Consider the following 25360-nt stretch of genomic DNA (forward strand, 5'->3'; position numbering starts at 1 on the left):
TCCCAGTCAAACTAGTCAAAAACAGTGCAACATCAAGCAAATAGTGGGGGTAAGCATAAGAGCAGATCCTACTTTCCTACAGTGGATACCATAGATGTATTAAGCCATCAGCACAGATGGGATTCAAGCTCCATTTACATCAGAGTCATTATTTGAATATCTACAATCCTCTGCCACGGTGAGAAGACTTTCCTAAGGGTAATGTCGAGTACTGTCACAAGAAAATGTGGTCCCTGTATGAGAGCGAGATAACACTTCTTAACATTGATTGTAAAGCTGATGTCATGGAGGAGAGTCGCAGTCTGCTGGAGGTGTTCCTGGACCAGAGTGGTGACTCTCTCTTCATCAGCTAGTCATCCACGTACAGAGTTACATAGGCTCCTGACCTCCTTCCGTACTGCGAACCAAGAAGCAAAGGGAGTAAAATCACTTTTTCACTCTTGTAGAGTCACCTGCTCCCTTGGCCATTTTTGAGAGCAAGGGACATACCTAGGGTTCCAAGATCGAGTCACAAACTGGTGAGCACACTGAAGGAAGGAGGCTACTATAGTGGGGGAGGTAGGAAGTGAAGTGCATAGCCCTAGCGGATCAACCGCCATTGTGATCAGATCCCATTGACTGAAATCTTCCTTGCATTACATAATGTACAGAAACCCCACGCCAGACTGCCTGTGAGCCTACCTACACATGAGAGGCTGTGATATGGTTTGTGGGTCGATCACTGGGTGTCAATCTCATACCCTGGAGCACAATCTAACTCGGCCGTGAGTTTAATGACTTAGAGACCCTCTCATTCACTAGTTGAGGGTCCCACACTTTGGTGAAAAGTCTCACTCTAAGGCTGTGAGTCTTACAACGTGGAGCACAGTGCCACTCATTGGTTGCGAGTAACACATCTTTCAGCACAGTTTTCTCAGAGGGAGTGAAAGTCATGCCTTGTAGCATTCTCTCATTTTTGGATGTCAGTCTATCCCTTACATCACAGATTCAGTCATTGGGAGCAGCCTCCTTTCTCAGGGCAGAGTTTCCCTCTCCAATCTTTGCCAGACTTCCTTTAGCGGAGCCTCGCACCTGGTAATCACAATTATTCTGCTAAAACTTTCAGTTTTGGTTTTAACCTCTCAAAGCCCGGACCCGTGGTGTCTCGCTGCAGAGTACCGGTGCTGCAGGCTCAATCGACCTTGTAATGGAGAAGGAGAAGGGACGTGGCGAGAGGGATGGTGCAGGGTACACGAGCCCCCTTCAGTGCCCCCCGGACGAGGCCTGGCTGTAATCAGCCATGCATGTCATTCCGGGGAACATGTGGAGCGTGGATGCTGTTCAGCACAGATGGAGGGACACGGGAGAGGGAGGGAGGGAGGGAGGGATGGGTGTGGGTGGGGCCGGAGGTGGTCGATGAATGGTCTGGGAGAGCATCCCATGCAGTGCTTGCAGCAGGCGCTCTTCACGTCAGGTAGAACAGCCCTGGACTCTGCCCTCCATCACAGCCGGTAAGATGTTTTGTCTCAGATCTTGTAGGCAGCTTATTCAATAAGAAACGCTTGTTTCTATATCTGCATGCCTCACAAATTCTAAGGTTAATTACTTTACTAAGGTTGATATTAATGTTGGGGGGGGGGGGGGGGGTTCGGACCACTCAAACCCTGGGATGAGCGAGCGGAAGACAACAGAGGGCAGTTTTCGTGTGTAGCACAATCTGCTGCTCAGAGGTTACGGACTGTGTGCAGTATGCCAAAATCCATAGCTGAGCAAGCTCTCCACATTGCCTGTCCCTGCGCGCCCAGCTTCTCTCACTGCCTGTCCCTGCGCACCCATCTCCTCTCACTGCCTGTCCCTGCGCACCAAGCTACTCCCACTGCCTGTCCCTGCGCACCCAGCTCCTCTCACTGCCTGTCCCTGTGCACCCATCTCCTCTCACTGCCTGTCACTGCGCACCCATCTCCTCTCACTGCCTGTCCCTGCGCTCAGCTCCTCTTACTGCCTGTCCCTGCGCTCAGCTCCTCTCACTGCCTGTCCCTGCGCACCCAGCTCCTCTCACTGCCTGTCCCTGCGCACCCAGCTCCTCTCACTGCCTGTCCTGGCGCACCAAGCTCCTCTCAAGCTCCTCTCACCGCCTGTCCCTGTGCACCCCCTCCTCTCACTGCCTGTCCATGCTCACCAAGCTCCTCTCACTGCCTGTTGCTGCGCACCCAGCTTCTCTCAATCCCTGTCCTTGCGCACCAAGCTCTTCTCACTACCTGTCCCTGCACACCTAGCTCCTCTAACTTCCTGTCCCTGCGCACCCAGGTCCTCTCACTGCCTGTGCCTGCGCACCAACTCCTCTCACCGACTGTCCCTGCGCACCCAGCTCCTCTCACTGCCTGTCCCGGTGCCACAAGCTCCTCTCACTGCCTCTCACTGCGCACCAGCCTCCTCTCGCTGCCTGTCCCTGCGCACCAAGCACCTCTCATTGCCTGTCCCTGCGCACCATCCTCCTCTCGCGGCCTGTCCCTGCACACCAAGCTCTTCTCACTGCCTGTCTCTGCGCACCATCCTCCTCTCGCTGCCTGTCCCTGGGCACCCAGCTCCTCCCTCTGCCTGGTCACATAGACTAGACTTCTATCACTGACTGTCCGTGCAGAGCAAGCCCCTCTCACTGCCTGTCCATGTGCAGCAAGCTCTTCTTACTGCCTGTCCATGTGCAGCAAGCTCTTCTTACTGTCTGTTAGTGTGGAGCAAGCTCTTTGCACTGCCTCTGTGTTCCTTACGTAATGCAAACTGTCTATCCACTGGCCCAAAAATCCTCACATGATACCCAAGGTATCCATGTACCCCAAACCATGTGTCTGTTTGCCCCGCACTTTTTATCCAAGTGAGCCAGATATCAAACTGCGTGTTCACTAGCAAACCTCCGTCCACCTCCACAGTGCCAGCTGGGCTCTGGAGAACGTGCACAGTGGGCCGCAGTTTAGGGGCCAGCTTCAGGGGTTGACGGCCGCTATGATTCGGCAGCACCAACAGTACATAGTACCAATATTGGCAACACTCCTCAGTTCTCATACAGCAACATACATAAATAAACCACAAGATACCTTGTTAGTGGAGAAAATTGCTGCAGGTTTATTTGCATAACAAATATGCCAACATGGTGGGTTATCTTACTGGCGATCCAAGGGCAGGCCAGCCCCTAAGCCGCCTGACCGCCTGATGAGCCAAATTACACCGTGGCAGTCGCTAATCGGTGGTTACGAATTTTGGGAAGGGCCACCCCCCCATCAGTGGACCGCCAGTCCACGCCCTTACTCACGCCCCCCAAAAGGTAGGCGGAACGTTCCAGGCAGCCCCCGGTTGCTCAGACCCACAACTGCCCGTAGGACTAACGGGGTGCCGTCGTTCTTCCAGGGGACAATGCTGAGACATCCCTGGGTATCCTTGCCTGAGCACCCTTGTTGTGCTGCTGCATATAAGTACCCTTCTGTACCTTGCAGACTCTGGATCGCCCTGTGACTCCTCCACAGCTCTGGGGGTGGCCACCGTCACAACCAGGGCCCCCCCGAGACTGGCAGAGGTCAAGAGGCTGCACAGTGGGCGGGGGAAGGCATTTGTACCTTTGTCCCCCCCCCCACGGCTGGAATTGACACGGCCAGCTGACCCCTTGGTCCCTAGACCAGGGAGCCTAGTCTGCTGACTCCTATGCCTTCCTGTGGCACTAAGATGGCCGCACTGTTGGAGGGTCCCCTACGTGGCTCCCCGGTAAGCTTTAGCAGATGTATCTGTTCTAGCGGCAGCCCCTTTCCAGTGACATCCCGGCCCGGTGCCTCACGCCTGGGGCCATAGAACAAGCAGTCCGTGCAACAGTTCCACACACGTGAGCATGGGATGTGAGGGTGATGGTGAAGAAGGCTCTGGAGGATGGCCTGCCTGCAGGACATGAGTAGAGATGTTCAGAGAAACAAACATTGGCGAAGTTAATAGGTCTCACGTATACTAGAGCTATTGGCTTTAGCAGTGTGTTTTAGCCATGTTGTACACCAGTGTGGCTGCTGTTGGGGTTAGATTAGGGCTCGGTTGATTGAGGTAGATTGGAGTGGGGTAAATTGAGTTAGATTGGAATGGAGTAGATTGGTGTGTGGTAGAGTAGAGTGGGGTAGATTGGGGTAGAGTGGGGTACCATATATTGCTGCTACGTATAAAGGATCTGCTGCTATTTGAAAACTAATTATTGCCATTAGGTTCATTGGGGTAGAACTTATCGGAGAGAGGTGACTGCCAGTTCGGGCAGGTCCCTCGGCGCTCTCCGTAGTCGGCACTTCCCTCTGACACGCCCTAGGGAGCCACTCACATGCACTTAAAGTAGGGCGCTGCGTGGATGTGCGCAGCGGGCGCGCCTAAGGCAAGCCCGTCTGCGCCCGTCCCCATTCGAACGGAACCAGGGGCTAGGGGTTGCAGTATTTTACTGCAGGGCTATGACTGCCGAGAAGATAATTGAGGAAAGACTTGATGGGGCTGAAGTCCTAGGGATCAAACTGGGGCTTAATTCATCTTGTTTAATAGTGGTGGTGGTATACCGCCCCCCGCAGTCAACCCCACTGTTTATTGGTCTGTTTCATGAAGTGATGAGTGACCTCTGCTCAAGGTACCAGCAGATCCTTGTGGTAGGGGATTTGAGCTACCACTGAGATCTGATGCCTAGAGATTACGTGGCCAGGGGGTTTGAAGAGGCCATGACCATGTTGGGGCTGAATCAAATTGTGGAGGTCCCTACCCATGAGAAGGGCCATACTTTAGACCTCATCTGGACTTCGTCCTCAGCTGTGTCATTGACAGAGTGCAGACCTTGTAGCTGGTCAGACCATTATCAGATCAACTTTGAAATCCCGGTACAAAGTAAACCAGCTCACTTACCTCCAGTTTGGAGGACAGTACGGAACTGGCGTAAGGTAGAGGACACCAGTCTAAGGGCAGACAGCCCATTCAGGGACTCAGTTCAGTGACCCGGACCAGTAGTACGAGAAACTCACTCACTGGCTGAGGACTGCTATAGATACTGTGGCCCCTGTTCGGTGGCAAAGAATAATGAATAGAACTAAGGGTGCTCCATGGTACTCGGAAGAATTAAGACGGGAAAAACGGGCCCTTCGCCAATGTGAAAGGCAGTGGCGGAAGCAATATGACGCAGAAGATTATGAGAAATATAAACTAGAACTAGCCTCCTATAAAGATTTAATTATTACAACTAAATCTGTATACTATGAATTAAAGATCAAGGAGGCTATAAACATCCAAAAAGAGACTTTCAGAGTCTTGAAAGAGCTGAGCCATAAAAAAGAACACAGGGCGGTCATCAGCCAGGATGACTGTGAGAAAATTGAAGATTTTTTCCTAGTTAAGGTCCAAGACATCATCAGGGAAATAGGTAGCACCCGATTAAGCCCTTGTCCCTTTCCAGTTCTAGACCTACCAGACTTTCAGGGTGGTACACTCTCGGTCTTCCCTGCCCTTGTCCCCAGTGACCTAGCCTATATAATGGCTAAAGTTAAATCGGGGTCACCAGAGGATCCCTGCCCTCCAGGAGTGTTCAAAACGGGCCTTCCGTTAATTGGGCCAGGGGTGCTGTCCCTATTAAACCTGTCTCTGACTACAGGAAAGGTCCCACACAAATTAAAAGAAGCAATGGTGATCCCTCTATTAAAGAAACTAGGGGCAGACACTAAGAATTGAAAGAACTTTAGACCTATTTCGAGGCTTCCTTTCTTGGCTAAAGTTCTCGAACAACACATGCTCCGAGTGTTCTCGTCCTTTCTGGAAGATCACCAGTTGCTACATGCCCGGCAAGCTAGGTTTAGGGCCCACAATAGCACTGAGCTGGTGATGCTCTCGGTGTTAGATGAGCTAAGGCTCACCACTGACAAGAAAAACCCCTCTGCACTGATCTTATTGGAACTCTCAGCCGCATTTGACACGGTGAACCATGCACTACTGGTAACCCGTGTTCGACGGCTGGGAGTGACTGGGACAGTCCTCAACTGGATTATCTACTTCCTGGAGGATCGGTCCCAAAAAGTCCAATTGGGTGACTGTATATCCAGGTACGGCGCTTTGCCGTGTGGGGTGCCACAGGGCTCGACATTGTCACCGTTGCTTTTTAATATCTACCTTCAGCCATTGGTAGAAGCACTGGCAAAACTGGACTGTCAGGTGTTTAATTACGCCGACGACACCCAGCTAATTGTGTGCATTGACAATTCTGCCCAGACGCAGCTGAATGTACAGAATATCCTCCGGTTCACCATGAACTGGATGACCCACAACTCGCTCAGGGTATATCCAGACAAGACAGAGTTGCTGACCCTTGGCACAGGGGCTAACCCATGGCCCAGCCATTTCTGGCCACAAGTGCTTGGCACCACTCTGACACCGGTGCCAGTTGTGAAGAGCTTGAGCATCAGGTTAGATACCAAGCTAACAATGAACAATCAGGTAGCGGCGGTTGTGGGGAGCTGCGCGAATCTGATGAGACAATTTAGAAAATTGGTTCCCCTGCTATCATTTTCCACCATGCGTACCATTGTGTCCACACTAATCCTATCACGTTTGCATTATGGCAACACACTTTATATTGGGCTCCCCGAGAAACTCCTGGGAAAACTCCAGGTGACACTAAATTACGCGGCAAGTCTAATTTTTAAGCTGCCAAGAAGAACTAGCGGCACACCCGTGCTACAACAACTACATTGGCTCCCGATTAAGCAGAGGGTCAGGTTTAAGGGCCTGTGTATTGCACACAAAGCTCAGTATGGAGCAGCTCCCAGCTATATGAAAGATCGACTGAGTCCGTACACTCCTAGTCGGTGTCTCCGCTCATCCGGTAGAAATTTGCTGACTTGTCCGGGCTTTAACAGAGCTATGTTGGGGGGGCGGGTTTTCTCTGTGGTAATCCCCCAGCTCTGGAATAAGTTACCGGAGAGCCTACGTGGAGAAGCTACACTACTTCCTTTTAGGAGGAAGTTGAAGACCATCTTGTTTATTGAGGCATTTGGATAAGCTTCCCCACCTTTGTTTGATCAGCTGGCAGTAGGGGACGTCTGGGTTCTGGGTCAATGTGTTAGCGCTTAGAGACGGTTGGTGATTTGGCGCTTTATAAATACATATTAACATAACATAACATATGTTGGAGTGGGGTAGATTGGGTAGAGTTGAGTAGATTGGAGTGGGGTAGACTGGAGTAGAGTTGAGTAGATTGAAGTGGGGTAGGTTGGGATATATCGTGGTGGAGTAGAGTGGGGTAGATTAGTGTGAGGTAGATTAGAGTTGATTGGAGTAGAGAGGGGTAGGTCGGGTCAGGTAGATTGGGGTAGACTGGAATGGGGTAGATTGTAGTAAAGTGGAGTCGGGTAGATTGGAGCAGAGTGGGGTAGATTGGAGTTGAGAGGGGGAGATTGGGGTAAAGTAGGGTAGGTTAAAATGGGTTGAGGTGGAGTGAAGTGGGGTAGATTGTGGTGGAATGTGGTAGATTGGAGTGGAGTGGGGTAAAGTGGGGTAGCTTGGATTGGAGTGGAGTGGGATAGATTGGGGTGGAGTGGAGCAGATAAAAGTGGGGTAGATTAGGGTAGATTGGGGTGGAGTGGCGGTGGATTACAATGGGATATATTGAGGTGGAATGGGGAAGATTTGGGTAGATTGGGTGAGGGAGTGGAGTAGATTGAAGTGGGGTGAATTGGAGGGGGTAGATTGAATCGGAGTGTGGTAGATTGCAGTGCAGTGGGGTAGAGTGGAGTAGGGTACATTGGGGTAGATTGGAGTCGAATGGATACATTTGAGTGGAGTGGGGTAGGTTGAAGTGGAGTGGGGTAGATTGGAGTGGAGTGGGGTAGGTTGGACTCGGTAGAGTGGGGTAGACTGGGGTAGAGTGGGGCAGATTGGAATGGTGTAGATTGGGGTGGACTAGAAAGGAATGGGGTGGATTGCAGTGGGGTGGGTTGGGGAGGAGTGGGGTAGATTGGGTTGGAGTGGGGCAGATTATAGTGGAGTCGTTTGGGGTAGAGTGGAATGGGGCGCATAGGACTGGAGTGAGGTAGGTTGGAGTGAGTGGGGTAGATTGGATTGGAGTGGAGTGGAGTAGAGTGGAGTGGGGCAGATTGGGGTAGTCTGGAGTGGAGGGGGTAGACCAGAGTGAAGTGGCAGCGGGTCGGGTAAAATGGGGCAGATTGGAGGGGAGTCGGGTAGATTGGAATGGAGTGGGATAGATTGTGGTACAATGGAGTGGAGTGGGGTTTGGTAGACTGGACTGGAGTGGAACAGGATGGGAGTGGAATAGATTGGGGTAGATTGGAGTAGAGTTCAGTGTATCTTTGGCCATTAAGCTACAGCTCTTGCACCTAAGTGCATATGAATAATGGGCGCCTGAAACGTTTTTGGGGGAATACATATGAGAATGAGGACTTAGGCACAGATTTGAATAAGAAATGGAGTAGCTGCTGTGCTGCACAAAAGTGAAGTTCTTTAAACAGACACATACTTTGTATGCACATAGAAGAGGCGGAATACATATGAGACTGAGGATGCAGGTTTTATGGCGAAATGGATTAAATGCAGCCTAGCCCAAAATTGATGTATTTTAAAAAGCCACATCCTTTGAGTTTAAAAAGGCACAGATGTGTACAAAATGTTTACGTTGCTTAGTGGCAGGATGGCCTGAAGCATGTGACTGGAATGCTTGTCTGGAAAGAATATGGAAGTCTGGTTTCAGACTAGTGTGCATTTTAAACAGACACATACTTTGCATTCGCAGAGAAGGGGCGCAGCCTACAAGCACATGCAGTCACACAGACTATTCTGTGCCATTAGTTTGGTGCTATATGAGGACGCACAAACTGTAAATCAAAGACGCAAACTGCTTTAATAGTCCGGGCCATTTGTTTGGTGCTGTAAAAGGAACCGCCAAATTCCCAAACAATTTGAGGGAACATCAAACAAACCTGTAGGACGAAAGTTAAAAGCAACCCAAAGGTGTAGCATGGAAGTGGAAATGATGGACAGAGAAATGAAAAAAAAGTATTTTGAATTAAAAAGCCAGCAGCAGAAGGACACTAATCAAATAAAATCAATTAGTATTTTGTCCATGCCCCAGAGAAATAAAGGAAGTGACATGAGGCATATGGTGGCCAATTAAGAAGCACTTATAAGAATGATAAATAAGTCAGCATATGGTAAGAAATGGGCAGGCTCCAAGCCCTTTACTGTATACAATACCCCATGCAGCAACAGCGCATGCAAGCTGTTAGGTCAGACCTAAAAAGAAAACGTCTGTACAGCACCCAACTAACTGCAGCCTTATCCTTCAAGCCCACAGCCCACTAAGCCTGACAAAATCACCCAGCAGAGGTACATTCATCCACCCTACTGTTGGTACTTCTGCACAAACCTACTCTCTTTCTTTAGTGGACCCCATCAGATATAATATCACAAGTGCTCCCATGAAGATGGTTGAGCCCATCCTAGTTTATTGGGGCAAGGATGAGACCTGATGATGAAACATGACACCAAGAGGGTGTGTTAGGGTCATCAAATGTTATCCAGGTCTCTCCTTGGAGGTGGAGTGTCTCTAGACAGTGACCGCATACAAAGGGTTATGGGATACCTTTGAGTGATTATATTAGTCAGGGAGACGGTATCCTATTACAAATCTCTCTCGCCTTCCTATAATAGAAACATTATAGGGTTTAAAAAAGAAATATGGAAGCTGACATAGAAATGTGGACACTGGCATCATCTGTAAGCTAAAAGATAACATTAATGTTAGCGGCATACACCTTTTTAATAAGTAATGTGCACCCCTCCTGACACCCACGCAGCAGCAGGGCACCCTAAGCAGCACTGAGCGCTATCCCCTCCAACACTGAGTAGCACAGGCCTCTTTTGAGCATCCGTTGCACTGTCTGTAAATAAGCACACTTTCCTCACCTGGTACATGGGCTGCAAATTCTCTACTCTGTCCATATACCCTGAGCTCCACACTCTGTCCATGGGCCTGAGCTCCTCATACTGTACGTCCATGTGTCCAAAGCTATCAGAGTATGTGTCCTCTAGGGTGCTCCGCCTATGTGACCAGCACGTCTTGCGCTGTCCGTGTGCCAAAGCTACCCGCCACTATCTCTCCACCTGCCCTCAGCTTGCCCTCACCTTGCCTGGTCATCAGCCCAAGCTCCTGAAACAGTCTTCCCCAATAAAAACAAGTACCTTACAATAACTGCCTGTCTGTCTGCATCCTAATGCCTTGTACTGGGATGCCGGGTCTGGTGGCTTAGTGGACTAATGTGCCCACTATAGAGGCCTGTGTTTGACCTCATGGTCAAAGGTTCAAATCCTGGTGGGTCCACTCAGCCTTTCATCCTTCTGAGGTCGATAAAATGAGTACTGTTGGGTAACAATAAACATCTGTTATTCAGCACCAAGATACCCTTCTGGGTGAACGTGCACTTTACAAATGCACAGGTTATGCTACTGCCCTGTGCCATAAGCTCCTCTCACTGCTGTCCATGTACACTTCGCTCCTCACACTGTCAGCCCTAGGGATCCAACCTCTTTCTTCCATTTTGCTTTCCGCCCTAAATTCCTAACACCCTCTGGATTTGGATCCTATTTTCTTCTTAAATTAGAAGGTGCAACAATAGGGCAAAATCTATTTTCTGAAATTTCAGATTTGCACAAATTGGATAAAAGGAAGGGATGTTAAGTATTAAGGCAACTCCTGACTCGCCTATGAGCACATCAAGTGCTAAACTTAGACTTGAATTGGAAGTTAAAAGTATTAACTTTGGGATGACGCACGGATCCTACTATTTTGGATAAGGTTGTAGGTGAATATAGGCGTCATACATTTTAAAGATGCTCTTTAGGAAGTTGTAAGATTCCCTGGTGGGGAAGACGGGGTGTCCCCCCCCATGGTTTTAGAATTTCAAGACCATTTTTCCATTTAAAATGTGTGCGTTGTGTAATCAAGGACAGAAATTGTACCATTTAAACATTGATATTTGGAGTGGGTGTAGAAGTGGGTTACTTGTTATTTGAATGTTACATTAATGCCAGATGCTAGAAGTAAACACCAGGTAGGGAGAGAACACTATTATGCCTTAATTCATACATTATATTCATTTAATTGTATGCAAAATTCAATCCGGGTATTCTTCCATCTACTGATTTAATGGCCAGACGGGAGACGGGACTATAGGGGATATTTTCAAGCCCCTTGCTCCTCCTGTGCATCACTTTCTTTGACGCACCGGTGGTGCAGTGTGCCTGCATGGCTTTTCATGGCCTTGTAAATATAGGCCCCCTTCACTCATTATTCTGTGTGAAAGGGGTGTTCCCAAGCAGCATCCAAGGAACCTGACGCATTCCCAGATTTACAAGGTTTTGTAAACCTGGGAATGCGTCAGATTCCTACGCCTCCCCAGGGAAGGCATAAGGGGCACGCAATGAGGAGAAATACCTGTATTTCTCCTCGTTTTTTTCCTTTTTGTATGTGTGCTGTATTCTGTAGCACACAAAGAAAGAGGAAAATACCAGTTGTGACTGTTTCTGTGAAGGAAGGTGCCCCTTCCTGCACAAAAACAATCACCCCTACAACGAAGACATCCTTGCACCATGGTACAAGGGTGCCTGTGTTGACGCATGACAGCCCATTGTGCACCAACACAGGGGAAAAGGACAGGATTGGGCCGTATCTTGTAGATATGGTGCATTCCAGCTCTTTTCTTTTGATGCACATTATTACAGCAGGATTGTTGTGCTGCGGTGCATCTAAATATTGTAAATTAGGCCCTATATCTTTAAAGTCTCAAGGTCCAAGGATGGAGTAAATGAAATCTGAGACTCCTCACTGATAACTCCCCTCAGTTAAGGAATGAGTCCTGTCAGACCTGCATGACCCGAAGGATGGCTTAGCGGTGAAAGGAAATATATGTTGCCGATTTGAGGTATGACTCCCCTTTCAATGGGATGGGGCACCTGAAATATGGACATGATGGATAGGTCCGCTGTCTAAGAATGGAAAAGGAAGGCTCCAGTGTGAATTTTTGGGCCTCATTTACAAGGCCATTGTGCCACTGGTGCGTTACTTTTGTTTACGCACCAGTGGCGCAGTGTGCCTGCCCATATTTACAAGGTCACGTAAAGTCACCCTGCATGACTATTCATGGCATTATAAATATGGGTCCCTTTCACACGCTACTCTGTGTGAAAGGAGTGTTCCATCAGTGTTCCTGTGGGCGTTCCCACGCAACATCTGTGGAACCTGACACATTCCCAGATTTACAAAGTGTTGTAAACCAGGAAATGTGTCAGAATCCTGTGCCTCCCCAGCGGAGGCATAGGAGTGGTGCAGCAAGGAGATATACTTTAATCTCTCCTTGTTTTTTCCTCTTTCTATGCATGATGCAGTAGTCGCATGCATAGAAAGAGGAAAAGCCCATCAATGATTGTTTTTGTGCAGGAAGGTGTCCCTTCCTGCCCAAAAACAATAATCCCTGCAAGGCAGGCACCCTTTCAACATGATGCACAGGTGTCTGCACTGGCGCATGGCAGCCAATTGTGCGCCAGTGCAGGGGAAAGCGTACAGATGCATCGTATTGTTGTTAGTATGATGCATCTCTGTGCTTTTAAAACAATGCTGCTTGGCACAGCAAAATGGCTTGAGACACTGCACTGCGTAATGTTTTTTAACCCCTTCAGTGCCCATGACGAGCTGGACTCGTCATGGGCTGCGGTGGCGCTGTGCCCATGACGAGTCCAGCTCGTCATGAACTCCGCCCGCTAATGGAAGGCGCGGCACTGGGCGGGGAAAGGGGCGGGCATGCAAGGGGTTAAATGAGACCCTTTCGTTTTATGGAATAAAATATAAGCACCCTTCTTTCTACAGCCTGCTGAGTAAGAGGCAAGACAGTGAAGTCAAACTTAGATGAACAGAGGTAGTCCCTTTTAACTGTGGGTTAGAGTCTGAAATACCTGAGGGATAGCTCTGCTGTTTAAATCCTAAAACTGTGATTTCCAGTTGATCTGAGGGGCTTCCTACCGGTTTAAGGCCCATGAGTTTGAAATCTGAGTTAACTTAGGGGATAGCTCTGGTGCCTCGAACTAAGCCTGTGAATCCTGGGTAACTCCAGGGGTAGCTCTGTATTCTGTGCTTGAGCCTTTGAATTAGTGGTGACCCGAGGAATAACATTGTTGTTGAATTGTTGGTTCAAGGCCTTTTTTTTCCAATCATGATAGCTGAGATATGAGGATGGCACACAGAATCGACAAGTTTTCTGAGCGAAACAAAATCTGTGTAACAAGAAGGACACCTTTGGGTGTGGGTGATGTGAGTCTGAAAAAAGTATTGTGAAGAAAATATCTACTCTCAAAGGCATAGGATGGTTGGTAATCTCAAAGGTGCTTCACCCAAACCGTAATTCAGCTTTTGGCTGCTGATGGTGTTTTTTTTTAATAATCTTTGTTGACTTATATATATTTTTTTAACTTTTAAATAATCTTATCCATTTAACACCCAAACGTTACTAGGCCACCAAATGCAAAGAACATGTGTTTCTGCAGTTGGTGTGTTTGAGTGAAATATTTAATGTCTATTCGGTTTTGACTTTGCAGGTCGCTAGCTGATTTCTCTTGAAAGCTGAGGTAAGTGGTTGCGAGTTTACTTGAGTGATGAAGGGTCAAGTGTAGAAAATGGCAAACAGGTCCTATAGACTGCAGTCTTTGCATGACTGTCGATATACCATTACAACAGGGGTAGTGGAAAGTAACATGGAGCTCCTTATCTCTCCATTGATATCCCAGGAAGTGACATCATGTGAACTTTGTCCATGATGACAGCTCAGTAAGCAATGTCGGGCGACATTTGCCCCTGATACCATAACGTAAGTGACATGACATGACCCTTGACAACGTACTTAATGTATTTTTTTCAATATAGATAGATCACTTGCAGATTATTTGTGGAACACTTTGAGGGACTTATTAGGGATTATTTGCGAAGATAGAGTTAGGTTATGTTGTGCTAGCTTTACTTGACTCATGCCGGCCTCATGAAGCGTCTCGCCATGCCCCAAGCTGTAATTTACAAGTAACCTGACTAGCAGCTCTTTGTAATATCGCGACTCTGAGTGATTTCGTCTTATGCTGCTGGACCCCTCGGGACCTCCATTTCGTCCCCTCCAACAGCGCGCAAACTCAACTTTCTTGTGGCCTTGCCTTGCCTGGACAATTTGACAGTGCCCCACCTGGATCTTTGACAGTGCACCCTCTCACCACTGCATATAAATCACAGTAACCTGGTCCTGATGATGGCCTAATTACCTCAACATGCCGAAACGCCCTCGACTTTTACAGAGGAATTTTCGGCACTCCCCTCAAGGATACCTCTCTTGATCATTCTTGTATTCATAACCATTTATTGTTTGAGTATCCTAACTTCGTATATTTTATTTTCACTTGTTCCTTGTTGCGACCCCTCCTATCGCTGTACATACTTCCTCACGTGTCACTTGCGCTGTCACAATCCTTCACGAGCACTTGTGCACAATATCCCACAGGTTACATGTCATTCAATGTAATGTAGTGCCACACTCCCAGACGTTTGATTATATGAAGTTAATATGTCAAATATGTATATTCACTAAAAACAATTCATGGTAAAAAGAAATTTGTCTCCCTGGTTTTTTGCTCCTTTTGATTCCATTTCTAGCAACTAATTGTGCTATATGTAACTGACCTTCAATTAACACCCTTTTGAGACATTGTTGTATGATATAGATGATTTCCCTAGTCTCTTTAGGGTATATGGGCTACCTCCTGTAGTCTGATACTACAGCTTTACTTGTACAGCGCACTAATCACTTCTGAGGGCATCCAGGCACTTTGCTGGGCGGTAGGCATCATTTCCCTGGCGAGCCAGGTCTTCAGCTTCTTGCGGAACTCGAGAAGCAATGAGGAAGCTTTGATGTGATCTGGGAGGTAATTCCAAGCTTTGTGGGAGGCGTAAGAAAACGTGTGGCCTTTGGCTTTCATTTTGTCGATACAGGGTATGTGTGCTAATGAGAGTCCTGCTGAGCGGAGGTGTCTGGGAGGTAGGAAGTGAACACAACTGTTGAGGGTTGTGTAGTGCCTTGTATGTGTGGGAAAAGTTTGAACTTATCACATTTGTGTATGAGGAGCCAGTGAAATTCTCTGAGGTGTAGGGTGATGTATGTGTGGCGAGGTGGGTTATGGATGAGTTTTGCTGCAGCATTTTGGTTGGTTTGGAGTCTATTCAGGAGCTTCTTGGTGATTCCTGCTTAGAGTGCATTACCATAGTCAAGTATGCTGGTAATCTGGGCCTGTGTAACTATTTTCTTAATGATCACTGGTAGCCACTTGAAGATCTTCTGCAGCATTCTCAGGATGTAGATGCAGGTCACTGTGTTTACCTGGACTGCCATGTCGAGCTTTTTGTCCAGGATGATTCCTACATTTCTAGTGTGGGTGGTGGGGGTAGGTGTTTGGCTGAGGTCCAATGGCAACCAGGTAGCGTCTCAAGCAGATGTTTTCCTTCTAAAGATAGGTATGTTTAGTCACTTTCACATCATGGGACCCTCTTTACTATATCGGTGTGCTTCTGGTAAAATCATGCTTCAGAAGTAGAGTTAAAATGCAATGTAAAATAGCACTTTCCTGAACTAAGATAAGATATCCAATGACTGTATCAGTATTTATTTCTCTTGTGGTAGGGCAGCACTTAGCTTAGAAGCAATGCTTTGCTTTACCAATCAGGACAAATTAAGAAACAGATAGAGCAAAAGATAGATGTGAGCCTTGCCCATGACCAGTGGGATGATTATTATATACCATAAAACTATAATGTCACTTTAGCAACATAAGTAAAATGAAGATTCCTAAAATCATGTACAACTTGCTGTTCATATAAAGTAATGGGTTGCACATGTGTTTGGAAATCATGTTTCCAATTTTCCAAGCACCTAACTGGAAGGTAAGCTTGACAGCAACAATCAATATAAAGTAACATAACAGAAAATTGAATAAATGAAGATCTTTTGTTGCAAAGAAGTGTTAGGATCTCCTAGGTTTAAAGAGAGGAACCTGTTTCCACGTTCACTCTGGCATACTAAAATAGAACACAGCTCTGCACAACATGAAGAATAAAGTTTGGCTGATATCTGGTTTTAATGTGAGAAAGAAAAGGATACTTTTACCAATGTTGCCTCTTTCTACTCACTATGAATTTCTCGCTGCATACAGTCTTGTTTGGAGTACACCTGGGACTGGTGTGCCTGGGTACCAGAGGACAAGCCAGGGGTAGCTACTGCCACCTCAGGTGACCATTAATTAAAGTCCATGAGTCTTTGGTGGAGATCTATGGCTCAGCTGTCAATGACTTTAACAGAATATGCCAAGTTGAACACTGGGAACAGCTACCCCACACTCCCACAGTCCTGCAGCTGCCCCCTTCTCCCAACATGCTTTCAGGATGCGAAGCAGCAGCCATGGAAGATGGTGGTGCAAAAATCAATAATGAGCACTCAGAAGCTAGATGTTCAACTGGTGGGGAGATACTGGTATTGGTTTCAGCCCCACCACACAAGGCACTGATCTGAGCAAGATGCTGCTGCATATCGAACCATGCAGCTCCAAGGCATGTTGTAATAAAGAGTTTCATATCTAGTAAAACTGAGATAATATTATTTGGAAAAGCACATGAACTCTGGTCAAATGACTGGTGGCCTGCAAGCCTTGGCCCCCGCCCATCCCCTAAGCCCATTGTACGTAACCTTGGAGTAAAAATAGACAACAAATTGTCCATGAGGGACCAAGTAAATCATGTTCTGTGCACCTGCTATGGGATAATGCGAACCCTATGTAAAATCTTCCAATGGAATCAAGGAAATCACTTGTTCAGGGTTTGATAATCAGTCGCCTGTACTATGGAAATGCGCTGATGGCTTCTATTAACGAAGAGCTATATACCAGACTTCAGGTGTTGCAGAACACAGCTGCCAGACTGGTTTTGAATCTTCCCTCACGGTCTTCATCTGCTCCCAGTTCAAAAGCTTTGCATTGGCTCCCCATCAGGAAACTTGTTTGTTTCAAAATCGTCTGCCTGGTACATAAGACTATGTATGGAAATGGGCCGAGGTACCTGGCCAAGAAACTTAATTGGCATATACCGAAAAGGAATCTCAGGTTAGGAACAAAACTTTTACGTACTCCTCTTAGGGTCCATACCGCCAGAAATAGGGGCAACTCCTTTTCCTACTTAGCACCTCTCTTCTGGAATGAGCTACCAATGGAACTTCGAACTATTACAGACCACACACCGTTCAGAAAGAAGTTTAAAACCTGGTTGGTTTAAACGTTTTTGTCATTTTTTTCCCTGTTTTCTTCCTTTCTCAACCTCTGTTAACTATTCCCCTTTTGAACCTGCTGCAGCGCCTTGAGACCTTCATGGGTGACAAGTGCACTTAACAAAACCTAATAATAGGGTATGGTAACAAGAAGAACAGCAGGATCTTCCCCTGGGTAACAGGCAACCATCAGGGCAGGCAACCCTCCAGGAAGAACACAAGTTGAGAATGTTTAGAGCATGAAATCCAGTCCTGTAGAGGACCACAAAGGTTTCAGTCTTTCTGTTAATGCCCTCCATACAGCAGGCATTGACTCAGGTACTGCATTTGGATATCACTTTGAAGATGGTAACAGAAAGTCAGCTGATCCTCGAATCCTACTAAGCAATGGGGCAGAATGTAGTGGTCCTTGATCACGTACAAGTACAGGTGGTAATCAAATGAGTTTCGTCTAGTAGTTCAAGCTAATTGCTTTTGGGGGGGTAGTCCTTTCAAGGACCCAGTGTGTTATTCTATTGAGCTTGTACACCTTTGACCAGCATGGCTGTGTGACCTTCAGAACATGGTAATTCACTGATAAAATTAATTGTATGAGTGTGCCAGGGTGTTCAAGGAACTTAAGGTGCTTTCAAGGACCGGGCACAGAAAAGGTCTGCTGCATACCCTTATAGATTGCCCCAGGACATGGCAACTCTCTCAGTAGCCACAGTGCACCCTACATAGAATATATGCAAAATGTGTCAAGTATCACCATTAGGAGAAGGAAAAACCCTCCTCTGGTAATCTCGTAATTCATGCTTGAAGTTGAAGACATCACTGAATGAGTCTGCAAAACTCCAAACTCCTCCTGAGATGAGGAAAGAGAAAAGAACCAGGCTATGCCAAGAGTAGAATCCAGAAAGAAACGAATCTATTCTTCTAGTAGCAAAAATCAGGGACATAAAATAGTAGCAAAGGGGCAAAAATCATGACAAATAAGCAGGAAGCAAAATGTGCTGCGATACAGGTTCCTCTCATATAGCCTCCTTTATATGAGCAGCATACAGGAACTGACATAACAGGAAAATACTCTGCATCATCTTGAATAGGGAAACTTGGACATCCTCCAATGGACACACCACCATCATGGAAAGGACTATTTATGAGGTTGTTTTCCACCCCATTCCAAGAGATCATAGCCTTCATCTGACTTTGAAGAAGCCCACGTCTGACATCCTGCAGGTTACACAACAATCTCACCATAGGAATGGTTAAGAATGATGACACAGTAGAATGTTGACCTAGTGGGAGCCACGCAGCAATCGCCTCGCATCAAGGCATCTCCAGTTCCCTTGCAGAGGGAACAAAACAGTCTGTCTGGAGGTGTGCAGCACTTAGACAAGTAAAGTACAAGAGATAACTGGGATTTATTGATAGAAGTCTAAACATACAAACTGTTTTCAAAAGACTCTCCTCACACAAGCTTACACCCTCCACGTTCCATGATGAATAAACAAAACACTTTGACTAGATTAAACCTACGAAATGTAGTAATGTTCACTCAATCTATCCGATGTCTGGTCAATTTGCAAAAGATGGTAAATTACACTTAAGCTATCTGGGTGTCTCGTGTAAACACGTATAACGTGGCAGGTTGCACTCAGCCCATCATGGTGTCTTGTGTGAGACTATTAAGTTACCCAATTGACAACTAGTAGAATATCAACCATTTTACACTCAGCATTCCAAGCTGTCATCACATTCAGTATACTATAAGTACATGAGGACAATAGGGAAGAGAACAAGCTACAAACGCATGATTTTCAACAAAATGTCACAAGTACATGCATAAAACATCCGCAAAGGAGTTCCACCAAGCACGGGACAGGCAAACACACCACAGTCAATCATTTCACCAGACAAAGGCAAAGTGATAAGACCATCCATTTGCACACAAATATAAATGTAAAGAGCATACCCGCCACAATGAGGTGCTAAATATAGCAAGGAAACAAACCATAACACATAAGCTATACAGCAAATGCAAGGATACACCTAAAAGGCCAAGATTCATAATTAAACCCTACACCCACACAGAAAAAGAAAATGGTAAAACTGCCCTTGCAACCCAACACCTCTGGAATCCCAAAACACATTAATATTGCACATCAATGCAGTGAAAAAGAATTCACTGACACTGGAATTGGGAACCAGAACTCGCAGTAATTCCAAAACAGGCGCAGCTTAGGGATGCCTACAACCTTACCCACAGGCAAATAGCAAAAATACACCAGGGACACCGACCCTACAAGCCTGCTCACTGCGATAGCACACATGAACAGGCCAGTGGCCCACCACCACGCAACCCTGCACAATGCTAGGGCTCTACTGGTGCACAAAAACACTTAACATGAGCAAGTCATCAGCACACAGGGGCCACAGGTAGGGGCCCCCTTGTACAATAGTGCAGACAGGCATACTGACTTCACGAGAACTTGTACAAGTATCCAGCAATACCAATCACTCAGCTGTGCACTTCTTAGAATGCAGTAACTGGAAACCTGAAAGAAGTTACATGCAATGTTGAGAATGAGTTTGCTCCAGTGAGATCAAGCTTGCATGTTCTTGACTCGGATTCCATTGGGGACAGAGTACAAAGGATAGGGAGAATAAGGACATCATTACATTATGAATTCTGGTGAATGAGTTTTATTCCTCTGTTAACTATGGACACCATCTGCAAGCTCTATCCAGTGCTTAATTTGAGCCGGTGGTTTCCAGTGCTCAGCACTGGCACTTAATTGTTAACACCGGCACTTGTGACAGCCTGCAACAAGGTGGCGCTGTCTGGCTAATTTAGAGATGACCTCAACAACAATTAATTATTAATTCAATATACATTTAAAATGACTATTACGTGCCACCCAAGTCATTCTTATAGCTTTGGGGGCCTGAAATAATCAGAATTGTGACACTTGTAGGAGGGTGATGGTTAGTAGTTGTGTTGTTTCTATCATCGGCAGCAATTGTATGACTAAACAGTGACCAACAAAATCATGAGTGCCTGAACCACGAAGGTTAAGCAACAACTAAAGCCAAACCACTAACTATTTTACCACGACTTACTGAACCACGAACTCCACAAACAACGACTACATTCAAATCAATCTCATCCCACCCCCTAAAAACGACCCCTTAATACTACCCCTTAAACCTACACCTTAAACCTACACCAAATTCCCTCATCCCCTTAAAATTACCCCAAACCCCCACCCCCTAAAAACTAACCCGAATCCCTCCCACCCCAAATACTAACTCGTACCCCCACCCCCTAAACATTAATTCAAACCACTCCCAACCCCTAAAAACGTACACAAACCCTCCCACCCCTTAAAACTTACACAAACCCTCCTAGCCCCTACTTACTCGAACCCTCCACCTGCCAAAAACAAACTCGATCCCCTCCCACCCCCTAAAAACTAACACAACCTCTCCAAGACCCTAAAAACGAACCCAAACCCTCACCCCCTTAAAACTAACCCAAACCCCCACCCCTTTAAAAGTAACCCGAACCCCCACTCCCTTTAAAACTAACCCAAACCCCCTCCACCCACTAAGCCCTCTTACCTGTTCCTGTCCGAAGCTCCTCTGAAATCTGCCCTGCACGAACAATAGACCATCTTAGCCTGAACCATGCGTGGTTCAGGCTAAGTCATTGTTCGTGCAAGTCGTTATTCAGCTTGTGTGTCGTTGTTGAGGATGTTTCCCATTGGCAGCATGTCAGGGGCAATGTGCGGTGCAAGCTGCAGTGGTCTCCTGATGAGCGACGCCCCCCCCTTTGCATGCAGCCTACAGAAAATGGCCTCCCCATAGACGCCTATGGGATCAGTGTCCCAAACAATCACAATGCTGCCATTGCAGCATTGTCAATGGCTTAGGGGAGGGGAGGAAGGCTGCCTGCTTCCTGTTCCTTCTGAGGCAGGAAAGCAGGAGCAGACCGAGCAGAAGACACGGGACCCAAGAAAGGTACGTTTTTTTTTTTTTATTATTATTATTTAAACCCACCCCCACTCTTCGCACGACACTCCCCCTGCGAGCGACCCCCCCTTCCCTCCCACTGCGACCGCCCCCCCCCCTCCCCGTGAGCCATGCCGGCTGCGACTGTCCACACTGATGTCAACATTCAGTTCCCAATAATCCACCCACACCTCCATCCCTCTGCCCCTCATTGGCAGCCCTGGATCACACTTGCTAACTGAGCCACAAGAACATGTAAGAATGTAGCTCTCCCCCTCCAACTATAACAAGCATCTCAAATATATTTTTCTAAAAAGAAAACAGGCCACACTATATTCATTCATCTAATTTTCTACCTATTCCCACCCAACCTTTTACAACCAATGCACTCTGGATATTGTACATTTCACTGCTCTCTCTCATGTTGGTATCAAATCTTCTCACTTCTGTCCACCACAGTCACTTCTCCTCAATTCTCATTCTCCTTGATCTCTCTGCCAGATTTGATAGTGTAGATCAATGGAACTAGAGTCTGTTAAAGATTTTGTGCCTTTATATTTTTGTGCATCCTTAATAACACGAAAAATGTAGTTTTACTCTTGATTATACACTTATTCATGTATATTGTGCTATTGCCTTTTAAATTAATATCCTATGACATATAAAAGTGTGCTTTGCTGACTCTTGTTAACTAGGCCTCAATTTGGGTCTGGTAGCCATCTTTTAAAAAAATGGACGTCTTTTCCTGCACATTTCACTGTTTGTTCTTTCTGCAGCATATAGTCATGTTTGTTTATTTCTTTTGACGTTGTTCTTGCTGTTCTTGATTATATATTCCAACTTGATTTCATTAATGCAACATTTCAGCGAGCTTCTGCTACCTCACTGTGGCCTATTCATTCATAATAGTTTGCTGTTGTTCGCGTATCTAGTTTGTTGTACCATCTCTGGATGACATTAGCATAGAAAAGGCTGAATCGATATTCATGTTGTGGGAAAGTGCTTAGATCCTAAGGCAATATGGCGTTTAATAAAACTGTCCTCTAATTTGTTAATAATGTTACATATTTGCTCACACCATGATGAATCTGCACTTCTATGAGAAGATATTTCCTTTATAAATTCTTTGGGAGTAAGCTAAAAGACGTTCCGATTCTACTAGGGATGCTGTCTGTTTATTGATTTTGCTGCCTACTTGGGTCAAAATATTTTCGATTTTGCACTACTCTGTAATGTTCTATTTGCTGAGAGCCTTCATGGCAAAGACTTTATGCTGACTGTATCACAATCCTTTTTGAATCTTGTAATAAATCTTTTACATTTATTCTACTGATCCACAACTCAATTATTGAGTAAGCTCTTACTTAATTAATTGCATTTTTGATGTGTTGGGAGGTGCCTTACCTCGAGATTACATTGCCTTCTGAAATTGAGGTTTAACACTGTGTCCGATTAATCTGTCCATGGGCGTTCTGCTGAGGTAAAGATTTGGGGTGTCAAATTTTCAGGGTTCTCTGCGCTCACAAATTTTACCTTTAGCTTCCTTGCATCCAAACCACACTTATTCAACACCGGAAAATGTAACTCCCTCTCACATAATAACGTAGATTATGTCATCACTATAAATAATGTGTGCCTTTGCGTACTACCATATAATTAAAATTATTGCCCTACTCTTTCTGTTTTGTGTGTAATACTCATCATGCATCACCATATCCAATATGTAGAATGCACAGCTGGAAAATGTATTATGTACCATGTATTGTTATGTAGAGAACCTTTGTGACTAGATATTTCTCAATAAATACAAATACTCATGTTAATTGGAAGTTTGTTATTGTGGATTTTTCATATTGTATCTCCAAAAAGTATATCGTTGCTGAAGTCTTCTTGCCATTGTCTTCCTACATGACGAATTTCTTAATAATTCTTCATGTTTTGGTGATTGCAGGATAATTAGTCGCTGGTTAATTAGTACACTGGTGTGGTATCAGTTGCAAACCCAGATGGGTTATCCACAGTTTTCCACTAGGAAAAAGTAGTCCATTCTTTCAGTTCATTTTGCTGGTTGTTGGCAAAAAATGAGATGTGCTACTGCAAAAATATCTCCTTTACTTCTTGTAGGGATATGTCAGTCATGTCTCCCACATCAGGGATTACTGGTGTAAGTGGAAAGGAGAGTCTGGCACATGTTTACATGGCTATGTAAACATGTGCCAATTAATCAGTATTCTAACATCCAGGCATGCACTTTAGCACAAATTGGAAAAGACTGCCAATCAGTTTTGTTGCTGATTGATGCCAACCGCTACTCTGAAAAAAGTCTAAGGGGGAGATTTACTAAGCTTTTGCGCTGTGTTTGCGTAATAAAAGTGACGCAAATCGGTGCAAAATCTTTTTTTGTAATTAACTTTCCAGTGCTAAACTTGTTTAGCTCTGGAAATAACGTAAAAGTAATGCGAAGCTGCTTCACGTTACTTTGCGCCATGGGGCATACCAAGGGTGGTGCATGCAACCACCCAAGGTTTCTCATGCTAAACCCAATTTACTAAAAACAGTAGATTGGGTTTAGCGTGAGAAAACTGCGCCCTTTTCAACTTGGCGCAAGGAAGGAGAAATGCTTTCATTTCTCCTTCCTTTTCCGACTTTGCATGCGTGCTGCACTTTGTAGCATGCATGCAAAGTGGGAAAAGCTTTCTGTCGTATCCTCAGGTCATGTTAATATGTTCCCTTTCATCCTGTACCTTGTTGCTCAGTCAGTTTGAGTGTTCCGTGTAGAATATTAGTGTGAGTGGAATGCTTGGGTGCCTGGTGTGTGTGTGGTCAGTTGGAAGATGGGCTGAGCAGCTAGGAGGCTGCTCCTGGTGGGGCTCTGTATCCACTCTACTTAAGGACTTGATAAACTACATAAAATCATCTTGGCTACGTCTACAATGTCTCCTGAACATGTGAGGCCAGCCCACTACACTTTCCTTTCTGTCAAGCAAAGTATTTTGTACAGGAAGGACCTATGCTTGACTCATGCCCACACCCTAGAGCTGCAGCGCTAGGGTGTGTGCATGGCGCACGGCAGCTGTAATCAGCGCCGGCGCAAGGGAAAGGGGAGGAGAGAGCCATGTCTTTGAAGATATGGTGCTCCTCTGCTCCCTCCCTGTCGCGCAAAGCAGCGCAGCCTCGCGGGGGGCTGCGCTGCATTGCGCAACTTTTTTGTAAATCTCCTCCTAAATTCCTATGACAAATGTAAATGACTGTTGGATGCAAAGTCTCTTCCAAATGAGGATGCCCAGCTGTAAAAGCCGGCGGGTTTTGCCCACTCTGCGCTCTGCGTGGAGTACGAAAAACTCCACGAAGTGACACAGAGCAGAGTTTTTTTTGTGAAGTTGGCAAGTGCGAGGGAGAGAAATTGTGCACTAGGCCACCTCCCAATAAGATTTCTGAATGCAGGCGGTTGCGGCATTTTGCTACTGCTCATGTTGAGAAACCTGCTGCTTGCTTTGAGGAAGCTGCTGCTCGAGTAGAAAATCAACTCGAGCAGCAGAAAGAACAGCGCCCTCGAGCACTCCTTGTGATGCAGTTCACGCTGATTTTACAGTGCTGGAGAAAGTCCTGGCACTAAAAACCAGCGCGACGTACCAGACTCTGCCGCTCAGTGAACTCCGCATAGTGAGGCAGAGTTTTATCCGCACTTCGCGGAGCTCTATGTAGCGCGACTCCGTGAACTCTGCCCAGGCCTACTTTTTAGACAAAATCTCCCCTGACCTAATACTCAAAACAATCTCCCCATATCTTAACCACAAGAACAAATGTAAATAAAATGTCCTTTATTTCCCCATAACATTTCCCACACCAAAATGTCAACATTTGAAAATGGGTTCTTACTATCAATCCCACAATGTTGTTTTTCGTACCATAAGAGTAAACCTTTTGAATATAAAACTATCAAACGCATTATAAAAATATGTTAATAGGCCAATTAATTACAGAGTATTTAT

At 46.1% G+C, this 25360-nt stretch overlaps 1 protein-coding gene across 2 annotated transcripts in view; it reads left to right on the forward strand.

The window, feature by feature from the left end:
* Positions 1-1389: 1389 nt before the first annotated feature.
* Positions 1390-25360, forward strand: part of LOC146810383 (uncharacterized) — a 37197-nt gene continuing 13226 nt past the window's right edge. The window contains exons 1-2 of one of the 2 annotated variants that reach the window (XM_085617376.1): positions 1390-1490; positions 13624-13653. Coding sequence is in view for 1 of the 2 variants with exons in the window: in XM_085617375.1 (XP_085473501.1) it covers positions 1420-1490 (71 nt within the window). In the remaining variant the exon portion in view is untranslated. The remainder of the gene's footprint in view (positions 1491-13623; positions 13654-25360) is intronic. The other variant, XM_085617375.1, reaches the window with a different exon arrangement.

Source organism: Triturus cristatus, chromosome 7 (assembly GCF_964204655.1).
Source record: "Triturus cristatus chromosome 7, aTriCri1.1, whole genome shotgun sequence".
NCBI lineage: Eukaryota > Metazoa > Chordata > Amphibia > Caudata > Salamandridae > Triturus > Triturus cristatus.